The following is a 12,443-nucleotide window of genomic DNA, read 5'->3' on the forward strand; positions in this document are numbered from 1 at the left end:
ACCTTGGTAAGGCCACATTTGGAGGAGTGTGCGCAGTTCTGGTCGCCTCACTTTAGGAAGATGTGGAAGCTTTGGAGAGGGTGCAGAGGAGATTTACCAGGCTGCTGCCTGGAATGGAGAATAGGTCGTACGAGGATAGGTTGAGTGTGCTAGGCCTTCTCTCATTGGAACGGCGAAGGATGTGGGGTGACTTGATAGAGATTTATAAGATGATCAGGGGAATAGATAGAGTAGACAGTCAGAGACTTTTCCCCCGGGTACAACAGTGTGTTACAAGAGGACATAAATTTAAGGTGAAGGGTAGAAGGTATGGGGGGGGGGGGGGGGGGGGGGGGGGGGGGAATGTCAGGGGCAGGTTCTTTACCCAGAGAGTGGCGGGGGCATGGAATGCGCTGGGAGTGGCAGAGTCAGAATCATTGGTGACTTTTAAATGGCAATTGGACAGGTACATGGATAGGTGCTTAAGCTAGGACAAATGTTCGGCACAACATCGTGGGCCGAAGGGCCTGTTCTGTGCTGTATTGTTCTATGTTCTACTCAAAATCAAGAACATGCAAAGTTACGAAGCCAAAATATTCCATTAAAGTTTAATACTGCCTACCAAAACAAAATAAATAAGGCAATCATACTTTGGAAGACTGGGAGAATGAACTGCTTCACAAAGCTGTTTTGATAAGGTACAATTAGGTTTTGGATGGCTAAACAGGGTAACAATATTAAGGAATGTCTTTGGCTGTAAGGGCACCTGTGTCTGCGTAGTTGCTCATCTCTGCAACATTCTTTGGTAAATTTAGAACATTGAACTGATTTCCCCCAAAATGTGGCTGCCTATCAGAAGATCTACTCAAATAAGGAAGACCCCAGACTTTATTTAGGACTTCATTTTCAGAGTCAATAACGGGCTAGAAGTTAACCAAGGCAATGCAATTCAATTTTCATGCTAATTCATTCCATTGCAACTCTCAAGTATTTTATTACTATTTTCTCAATCCTGACAGACTTCTCACTTTATTTTAAGTTTACTGTGCCTATTTTTGGGCTGCATGATGATCACTTTAATTCTCTCCAAGGCCTTTCAATACTATAGTATCTTTTACCCATATAGAGGTGACAACATTTGCCTCCACCCTGCAATGTGGACAATGTCCAGATATTTGTCATTATTTAAATGCGAATACAGAAGAATATATATGGTTAGTAAGTTTGCAATTGACACCAAAATTGGTGATATAGTAGAAGATCTTAGATCTTATCTAAGATTGCAAAGGTATCTTGATCAATTGGGTCAATGGGCTGAGGATCAGCAGATAGAGTTTAACATCCATAAATACAAGGTATTGCCCTTGTTTGTTTTACCAAAATGCAAGACCTATACAATGAAAAAGGAGGACCTTGAGTAGTGGTGTTTTTGAACGGAGACACTTAGGGGTTCAGGTACATAATTTTTTGAAGTTTACGTCACATTTCGACAGGTGGCTAAGGCAGTAATTAGCCGTCATTGCTCAGACCATTTGATTATAGGAGTTGGGAGGTAATGTCGAGGTTATAAAGGACGTTGGTGACCTCTTCTGGAGGAATGGGTCCAATTCTGGTCGCCCTATTATAGACAGGATCTTACTAAGCTGGAGAGAGTTCAGAAAAGATTTACGGAAGTAGCTAGGAATGGAGAGTTTGAGTTATAAAGAGGGTGAATAAGCTGCGACATTTTTCACTTGAACGTAGGAGGTTGAGGGGTGACCTCAGAGTTTTATAAAATCATGAGGGGTACAGACAAATGAATAGTAGGTCCCTTTTCCCTGTGGTGGGGCATTGCATGACTTAGGGCATATGTCTAATGTGAGAAGAGAAAGATTTTTAAAAAAGACATGGGGAAACTTTTCTCTTTTGTACAGAGGGTGGAGTATGTGGAATGAATGTCCAGAGGAAGTGGTGAATGCAGGTTCAGTTACAATGTCTAAAAGACATTTGGATAAGTATATGAATAGGAAATGTTTGCAGGGATATGGACCAAGCACAGGAAGGGTTATGGTCAACATGATCTGACTAGTCCAAAGGGTCTGTTTCAGTGCTGTATGATTCTGTGACTATGTACAATATACAAAAAGCAGGTCAAATTCAACTTGGTTAATTATGGCTCCTTCAGACTCTCCCAATCAAAGTGATGGCAGGGTTGTTAACAGTGAGTGAGAGTGTATAACATGGCATTAAGGAGTCTTCGCAAAACCAAAGTCAACAGGAATGAGACTGAATACAGGCCATGATTGCAGTCAAACCTAACACAAACAAATGTGGTTGTGGTTGCTGGACTTCAATCAAACCCACTCTGGGATATCACAGTACAGTGTCCTAACCCCAAACACCTTTAGTTGCTTCCATGACATTCTCTCCATCAGAAAGTTACAAACATGGATGTTTGCTGACAATTGCAGATGTTCAGCACCATTTGGACTGCTCAAGTACTGAGATAGACAATATTCAGGCCAGGCTGAGAAGTAGCAAGTGAGGGGAAATAGCATTATTATTGCTGAATCCCCTACTTGTCAGCATGTGCAACAGGCTGATGGTTATCAGGGACCAGAAACTGTACTGGGCTAGAAATCCTGCGGTGGAATCCACCAAACTCTCCCAAGCTTGGCTACTATTGAAAAGGCACATGTCAGGACTGTGACAGAATATTCCCCACTTGCCTGGGCAAGTATGAAGCTCACCATCATAGAGGATGAAACAGCCTGCTTAATTGACACCACATGCAAAACATTCATTCCATCACATATGCTCAGTAGCAACAATGTGTACCACCTACAAGATGCACTGTAGAATTTCACCAATATTCCTTAGACAGTATATTCCAAGTCTGCGACCACTATTACATTGAAGGTCAAAGAATTAGATAAATTAGACTACCACCATCTGACTCTTCCTTTCCAAGTCACCTATCACCCTGTCCTGGAACTATGTTGCTTTCCTTCAGTGTTGCTGGGTCAAAGTCCTGGAACTCCCTCCCTTAACACATCTGGGGTTCAAGGCGACAGCTCACCATCTCCCTGAACAATAAAATACTTCTCAAGCAAATAACACTCATCTCAAATGAATTTTGAAAATCATCCAGAACTAGGATAAGCATCCCACATTAAAAATTCAACACTAAAATGCTTCAATTAAATTACAGACTCTTAACACCAGCTATCATAGATTACATTAAAGGACCACAATATGCAATGTAATAATTAGATTATAATTAAACATTTGATTTATTTCTAGCTCAATTAAAACTAAAATGAACATATGAAATGTTCACATTAATTGATCAGTTGGATGTCACATGACACCAGGTTATAACCAACAGTTCTGAGGAAGGGTCACTGGACCCGAAATGTTAACTTCTCTTCTCAGATACTGCCAGACCTGCTGAGTTTTTCCAGCAATTCCTGTTTTTGTTTCCAACTTACAGCATCAGCAGTTCTTTCGGTTTTTATTTTACAATAAACTTGTTTTAAACAATTTATCTATCCAACTCCAACAGTGAATGAATCAACAGAACCATTAACAAACCATACAATCCCCTCTAACAACTAACAATTCCCGAATAAAAGAAAATTCTAATGGTATGCTTCCAATAAATACTATAAAAACATTAAACTTAGTCTCTCGAAAGTATGGCCAGGAATGCTCCACGCCTTCTCCACTGGTCTTCCTTCAGGAATGCCTCCTCCTTCAAAATTCTTGCATCAGGAATGCCTCTCTGCATTGAATTCCGGTGTCAGGAATATTAGATAAAAGTTCCGTTGTACCTTTAGTCAGATGATGGTTACTCAGAGAGCTAATCTCTTCAGAGGGCAGTTTGCTTTCTGCCAAATTTCAAATGCCCTCTTACTTTATATCCTTGATGAACTATTAACTTCTTTACAGTTGGATTGGTTCTCGGTTGTCAAAACCATCAAATTTAAATTTAATTGGTCCTTAATCTCCAACCACCAGGTTTAAATTAATTTGCCAAATTTAAAAGTGTTGTTGTTGTCTTGGTAAGAATGTGCTTTGCCTGCTAACAGTACATCTTTTTGGTACAAATGTTTCAATTTGAGCACCTGCAACTACTTTTGGGCTGGCACGGTGGTTAGCACTGCTGCCTCATAGCACCAGAGACTCAGGTTTGATTCCAGTCTTGGGCAAGTGTCTGAGGAGTTTGCACGTTCTCCCAATGTCTATGTGGGTTTCCACCGGGTACTCCAGTTTCCCCCCACATTCCCAAGATGTGCAGGCCAGGTAAATTGGCCATGCTAAATTGTCCATAGTTGTTAGGAGCATTAGTCAAAGGGGGTGGGTTACTCTTCAGAGGGTCAGTGTGGACTTGTTGAGCCCAAGGGCTTGTTACCACACTGTAGGGAATCTAATCTAAATGGCTTCATGTCATATACGATTCATTAACCAACAACCATAACAGATCTCTAAAAGCTCAATAATTTAATTTTCTTTCAGCTGATGAATGTACAGAATAACGACTACACTCAGATTCCACTAACATAATCTTAAATCACAATTTGTGAATAACAGGAAGAGTGACTATGCTTCCTTGCTTGGATTTAATGAAATGATTGACCATGGAAAGAGCAGAGGATTGGGGCTGATTGAATAGCTCTTTCAAAAAGAGCTAATACAGGCCACTGAGTCAAATTACATCCTTCGATGCTTTAAAATTCAAGATATACGAACAATAAATTTTATTTTTTTTCAGAGCAACAAGCCTAAATTAAACTGCAAACTTGATACTGGTTTCTGATCAGCCCAAGGTGAAATATGATCATCTCTTTTCATGTCATCTTGAACCAGCAGCTCATAACCACTTTGGCTGCAATTAAGTCATTTTTGAAAGATTCTTCTTGTATGGTAAAATGGCTGTTTGACCGCCGACTCAGTTGATCCATAGCACTACTGCCCAAGAGCCAACAATCTCCTACTAAGAGATTCCATATTGGACAACTTGATGTTCCATATATAAAACAGTTCATTCCACTACAAGTGAATGTCTAACAAAATGTCCAATGTTAAATATGAACCTGAATTTCTTATTGAGATAAAGTTTAAGAGGGTTGGGAAACTCTGGTATCTTAGGTATCCGGCTCCTTAAATCTTTCATCTTTATTCCATGTAAAAAGATACAACTTGCTGTACGTACTCAATATCAACTACTTTGAAGTAAAACTAGATTTAAGTTTATACCCATCTTGCTAAAATAAGTCCAAACAAGCTTTTTCTAGCTGGATGGACATTCCACCAGGTTAAAACACTACAGAATATAACAATAAAACTAAGTTATTTGATAGTGACCATTATGTTCAATCCAAACTTTAACTAGCTACTGCCACCAGGGGCGGGCAGACAATCTAAACAATGGAACACTTTGGTCCAAAACAGAACACTACAGCAAATATAGCAACACAGATAGTGATGCTGACTTACAGTGGAGAAAACAATTCATAAAATAATTTATTTTAGTGTGTGTAGACAAGAAACAAAACTGCTGCCAATGATTTGAATAAAAACAGATTGGCAAGAAACTGAGAACTGACAATTAGCATTTATGCACAATCCAAAAACAAGCACAGCACTGTTATATATTTTATTCCTCTGTCAGTTGCCTTGTGGAATTACTATCTGTAAATGCAAGTGAATGAAAAGATCAACTTTTACTAGCATTTACATGCTTAGTTGGAAAATAAACCCCATAAAGCAAATCATTTAAAATAAACTGAATAAATTTAAGTGGAATAAATTACAATTTAATTAACCAAGTCATCTTTGCATTGTCATCTGCAGAATGAGCTGCTGAAGCAAAAGGGGCAGTATAGATACCTGGGTTGGATACTTCTATAATATTCAACTTGAAACAATGGGATCAGTTCTAATGATTACCCTCAGCAGCTCCAAAAGCCCACATAATTCACTTTGCAAAGACATGTCAGTTTTTAAACTTTAATATATATTTTCTCCCTAATTATTAACTGGAAAAAAGGGAGAAAAATAATTTAGCCAACATTCAAAACATTGTTAATCTCCCAAAGATTAAAAATATGTTTCACCACGTTACATTTTACAAAGCAAGCACTTTGGTTATTTTCCACTGTTTCAAAATACAAAAACAATTGCTATAAAAATTCTGCCACATGCAGATACTTACACACTACTATCTGTCAGTGACATGGTATCTGCATCACTTGACATACTCTGCTGCTCACTGTCATTCGCGCTTGTTGCTGGTGCCAAAGCATACCCTGTGTTGACATAGTAAGGATTGACAGGTTCCCGCCATGACCCATGTCTGGATAAAAGAAAAAAAAGTTATGCAAATCATGCTAACAAATTATGACCTATTCATCTTAGAAAATTAAATGTCACTAGTTTAATCTTATGTCAGAATTCAATGCCATGAGTGTATACAGCATCATTGAAATATTTGGTTATTTTTACAAGAGTGAAATAAAAATCACAACATTCACAAGTTCTAAAACATAGCAAAGTTAATAAACTTAAATCATTTGCTGTGATTGAGGTCCAATCATGACTTCAGATTTACAAATCATTAAACTAAACTAATGCGCTGCACATATATCGGATATTGTGAATACCCGACATCTACCATAATCCAGCTTTTGACTATCTAGTTCAAGTATGTTTCCAGTATATTTCTTGACAGAGATATCAAGACATGTATACCCTTTCAAACTGTGCTGGCATAGATGCTGTAGCATTTGTTCTTGCCAATCAAAAATCAGAAAGTACTACTGCAGAATCAATGTTAGCTGATTCTATGAGACCTGAAGTGACAAACAGTAGTAGGAAGTTAAATTTTTGCAATAATTCATCTTAAAAGAATTAAGAAAATTACCCCATGCCTTAAGGAATCTTGCTTAGATTACATCAATGGGACTAGTAAACCAGCAGTCACACTGGAAAAAGCTGAGCTGAAAAACCAAAACTTTAACAGAGAATGCTGAGTCGAAGTTAAAAATATCCTGAGTTGGAAGTTACGAACTATATATTTTCTGTATTTAACATTCTGATCACACTTTAGAAAAGATGTGCTGGTCCTTGAGGGGGTGTTGACAGGGTTTTTTTTTTAAAACCAGAATGGCTCCAAGCAATAGTGGGTATAAGGGGAGGGCTAGCTACAAGATCAGGCTAGAAAAGTTGACTTGCCATCCTTAGAGAGAAGACGACTTAAAGGAAACTTGGTGGAGATGTAAAAGATTAAGTCAGACGGGGGAAGGTAGACAAGAAATATATCTGATGGTATAGGAGTGCAGGTCAGAGATTTAAGATTCTGGACAAGTGATGCAGGAGTGACAAGACTGGAACAATAGGTTTATGCAGTGAATGCTATAGCTTGAAGTTCACTTACCATGATGGCAATGGAAGTAAAAAAAAAATCATTCATGCCTAAAGGAAATTGCATAGACTCAAAGGAAATAAACTTACAAAGTAATGGGATTGGGCAGGGGGAGTGGAACTGACTGGATTGTTTTGTGAGGAGCTGGTATGGAACCCATGGTTTGAGTGCCCTCCTTTTGTGCCATGAAATGTTTATCTTTGACCATGCCATAAACCCTTATTTGACATTTTAGCTGAAAAAGAAATTGCAAATTGTTTAGCTTGATAGTCTTCTAGATCATACATACCAATAAGTCTCAAAGGATATAACCCAATCCATTGGAAGAAAGTTATTGGAGGTGGAGTAAATTTGTGCATCAGCTGAAGGATTTTTTTTCATTATGATCAAGCCAAACATTGGAAAATTACAGCGAGAACATAGGTAAGAAGTGTGCAATGGCATAACTACTTAGTTTTAAGTCAAGAAGTTAATTCCAATTCTGCCTCTGTGCTCTGCATCTGTCTGCTTGGCAGGTCAAAGTGCAAGATTTTAGATTAGTGGTGCTGGAAGAGCATAGCAGTTCAAGCAGCATCCGAGGAACAGCAAAATCAACGTTTCGGGCAAAACCCCTTCATCAGGTCAAAGTGCAAGAGACATGCTAAAGCAGAATGTGGAGGACTTGCTGGGCTTTGTCCAACAATTTGGCATTGCCTGAAATCTTCGATATGATATCGGCAAAGGCTCCCGTCTACAGAATAGTGCAGCAGATTTGGCTTCTGCAAATGGAAAAGTATGCACTCGTGCGATTAGCTCCAGGTTCATTTGCCTTACATCGACATGAATCATTTACTTAGAGGTATAGTTGAAGAAAGAGTATTTTTATGCACTTGGCTTACAGATTTAGTCCAGACATTAGCATTTGCAGGTTATGGGTGGTTTGGGGTAAAAAGCAGAGTGGTGATGAGGGGGCAACACAACATATTCATAGAATTTCAGAAATACTTTCCAAGTATATTCTAAAACCAAAACATGTGCAATTAGGAATATTTGTGCAGATTTGGACATCCTGTAAAATTGCAAAAACTGGCTCCTACAGACATGAACAGCACTGAAAAAGCTTCAGTTAAGCTAAGTTATTCTGGACCTTAAAACATATCTTTGCTCCAAAGGATACTATTGAGTACAGGAAGTCACAAGATTAGGACTCCAAATCAATTTTAGTAATGTTAGCAATATCGTGAATTGAACAACTATTTTCAATGGGTGGCAGAGTGTCCCAGACAGGATGGTAGGATTGAGATTCATGTCCTCCCCCATTCTATAATATCTCTGGTAATAGTGCCTCTTCAAGGCAATATTGTGAAACCAAAGTTAAGCACTTCTTAACTTTTTGGAAGCATTTAAGAAGTCAACATGCCCAATTCTTTAGAGCTAGGACTAGTTGCATGCATTAAAATCAATAAGTGACCAGCAAATAATTGTGCAGTCATGAAACACTCTATACACAAAACACAGGGGAGAGCCTTTCCTACAGTTCTTGGTTTCCAACTCTCCGTTCCTTTGAAGCTGAACTCCTTGGCTAGCCTTTTCTCTGTTCCTACCACCTCTCTTCCCTCATTTTACATTACAATGTAACTTTAAAGAATAGATTTCTACTAAGGATTTAATCCTTGCTTCAAAAAAAAAGGATGTCAACATAACAGTAGGAAAGTTCTGGTTGGGCCCAATAAAGCAGTATGGGACAAGAGAGAGAGAATGCTTCAGCTTCTTAAAGATTGCCAGTCTTGATAAACAAAAAAAAACTGATCCCTGATGGGTGACTAGAGAACAACCTATTGCAATTCTGAACTTCCAGGGACTTTGAGCACGGATCTGACAGGAGATTTCCTCACTGCAAAGAAGCTTGTTGGCTGCAGATGGTCTTCTGGCCACATCTTGAAAATCACTGCAGTGGTGGCAATGTCCATATTGATGCATGACCAAAGTAGATAGGAGAGAAAAACCAAAATAAATAATAATAATATTATTATTATTATAATAAATTTTGGTGCAAATACTACTTAGTGGTCATGGAAATCTGTCAGTTATATATCACATCTCATTTTTCATTCAATCGATAATGTACACCAACTTGAGCATAAAGTGTCTATTGTTAGTACATTTATGCACAGCCAAATAATACCTTTGTTTATACAAAGAGAAAGTTGGTCCCTGTAACTTCTGTTTCGTTACCATAATAAAGTCATGAGTGCACAGATATCTGCATACCAGACTTCATGACTAGTCAAGCATCAAAATGTATGATTAAACATTACACAAGTTATTAGAAACAAGTTAGCTATTAAAATGGCTTATTCAAAACAATTATTTCAATGCACTTGCTGAATATTTATAGCAATAAGAGGAAATGGCATGAATGAAATTAAGATATATGCCATCCTGTCATTTCCAAAAATCCCTGATTACGAATGGATTATAATGAGATGATTGATCCATATAGTCGTCCAATATTAATTCTTTTGAAATAGAGATACAGAAATTCTACAACAGCATTGTGTAGCTTCTCTGGGTATAATCAGATATTTACAAAGCCTTACTGTCCTTTTCCACTGCTTAATGCTCTGCTTTGACTACAAGATTCCAGTCCTCAATGAATTCACTTTTGCACTATGATAATTACTGTAAGCAGTACAATCACTCATTCTTTAAATTTTAAAAGGTTAGAAAAACTCCTTTTCAACAGTAGTTTCAGTAAGCAGTACAAGCTTTTTGCAATTCCATTCCACCTCAACTCTGATCTTTCTTTAACTAGCATAACTTTTCAAGAGTGGATCACGGGATTGTAGAAGAACTGTGACAGGCTATTTATGGCTGTTATATTTTTAAAAAGCTGCCAATTAGTCATTGATTGAGCCCACTGCAACCAAGTCAGTGGAAATTTGCAAGGAAAAAACCCAAAATTTGGGACTGTTCTGTTGTTTTATAAATCACTCAATTCACCAAGTATTAGGGCAAATACAAATGAATACTGCATTCATAAAGCACTTTTTATGACCTAAGATCCCAATACATTTCAAAGTCAACATGGCATTTTCTAACAGCAATCAGAATTGTTAATGCAGGCAAATGCGTATGTTAAGCCAGTAGATAGGTGGTTTGATATCAAAGAAATGAGCTAATCTGTTCCAAAATTAAAACATTCATCGTAGTCACAACAGTAGCACCTTATCATGCTGATATTATATTTATCTAGTCAAATATGAAAGATATCAGAACATAACCTTCAGAGATTTAAGCACATCAAAAATACATTTAGCATTAATATCTGTGTTAACCATTAATTTGCCATCTTTTAACCCTCGTTCTTCACATCCTTTCATAAAAAAATCTCAATGGTCTATGTTCATGTGATCAATTGCCCCAGAATCACCCATCAGTGTTTTCTGTCTCAAAGCTAATCTAAAAAGTTACTCGTTTCCTGTTACTCATGGATGCCACACGGTGGCTCAGTGGTTAGCACTGTGCCTCTCAACACCAGGGTCCCAGGTTCAATTCAGGCCTCTGACGACGGTGTGGAGTTTGCACAGCACATTCTCAGTGTCTACGTGAGTTTCCTCCGGTTTCCTCCCACAGTCCAAAAATTGGCCATGCTAAATTGCCCATTGTGTTAGGGGCATTAGTCACAGGGAGATGGGTCTGCGTGGGTTAGTCTTTGGAGGGTCGGTATGGACTGGTTGGATCGAAGTGCCTGTTTCCATACTGTAGGGAATCTATTCTCTCAACGTCTAAACTTAGGTTTCAAGTAAGGCAACACACACAAAAAAATCTTGTTCTAAACAGGAGTAGCTTTGCTCATAAATTATCTGAGATATCTAAGTCTTAACACTTACTCTTCAATCAAATATTACAAGTTTGAGATTATTTGCACTACAACAGTTGAAAGACTTTACCCACCGCAGCTGTGCATTCGGAGCATGTGAAATCTGTAGATATCCCCAGAATACATTAGGTTTCTCAAAGTTGATATCCTACTAAATGGAACATATTTGTCTTCACCAAAGGACAACCACATAAACAGAGATTAATTCTTCAAAACTTTACCTCCACTAATTTAAGTTTTGCATAAATAATTCTTCTTCTATAATAAACTTTTCAAAATTCATCAAGCAGAATATATATCTTGGTGTGAGTTTGTTTTCATAAAAGACATTTTACCTGATACAGCAATGCTTAGGTTAACTCCCTTAACATAAAGAACTGAGCATGGATACTGTGGGTACTTAAAAGTAAAACAGACTTATTGCCGGTCTTATATACAAATACTCCTCAGGCACATAAGGGTCCGGCCTAATAACAAGACACAATGTCACAACAGAAGAGCATGCTTCTAGTGGAGTGTTTTGAAGAAATTGGAGGTAAGATGGGAGAATGAAACCTTTAGAATAGGGGTGGGGAACCTGTGGCCTTCTAGGCCATTGCGCGTGGCCTTTTGAATTAATCCAAATTTTGCAACATGCATGAAAAGTGCTTTCTTGCTTTTCAACCACTTATTGCCACAAATCTACATTCTCCTACTTAGCCAAAATCAAGACGCCCTTAAGGTCACAAATGCTGGATACCCATCTAGAAGATCAGCTAAAACTGCAGACCTCCATGCTGCAACCAAATATTCTCCTACAAAAAGCAGTCACAACAAAGTCATTAAAAGGTTAGGTAACTTTAGAATTAACATTTATTTTTCTTTTTTTTTAAAGTTAGTTAGTGCATAGTAGTTAGATTTTTACAAAATAATGTGAATTTTGAAGAATATATAATTGAAGTTTAGCGGATGCAGCCTTATTAGATTACAACTAACATAATGCGGCCTTCTAACATGAAAAGGTTCCCTACTTCTGCTTTAGACGCTCAGGTCACTCCTGTGATCAGTGATGAGCAGGTCTCTTAAGAGATACTGACAGATGTAATATAAAACCTTTGCCTGACAAGTAAAACACTGGTGAATACAAAACAACATTTAAAAAATTAGATTTATTGTCCCCTTACTGGAAAAGTTAAAAAGACTTGTTTATGTACGTGA

At 37.9% G+C, this 12,443-nt stretch overlaps 1 protein-coding gene across 4 annotated transcripts in view; it reads right to left on the minus strand.

The window, feature by feature from the left end:
* axin1 (axin 1) overlaps positions 1–12,443 on the minus strand; it is a 132,851-nt gene that overhangs the window by 66,761 nt on the left and 53,647 nt on the right. For all 4 annotated transcript variants that reach the window (XM_060840526.1, XM_060840527.1, XM_060840525.1 and 1 more), the window contains one exon: positions 6,176–6,316. In XM_060840526.1, the coding sequence (XP_060696509.1) occupies positions 6,176–6,316 (141 nt within the window). The remainder of the gene's footprint in view (positions 1–6,175; positions 6,317–12,443) is intronic.

This window comes from Hemiscyllium ocellatum, chromosome 20 (assembly GCF_020745735.1).
Source record: "Hemiscyllium ocellatum isolate sHemOce1 chromosome 20, sHemOce1.pat.X.cur, whole genome shotgun sequence".
Classification (NCBI taxonomy): domain Eukaryota; kingdom Metazoa; phylum Chordata; class Chondrichthyes; order Orectolobiformes; family Hemiscylliidae; genus Hemiscyllium; species Hemiscyllium ocellatum.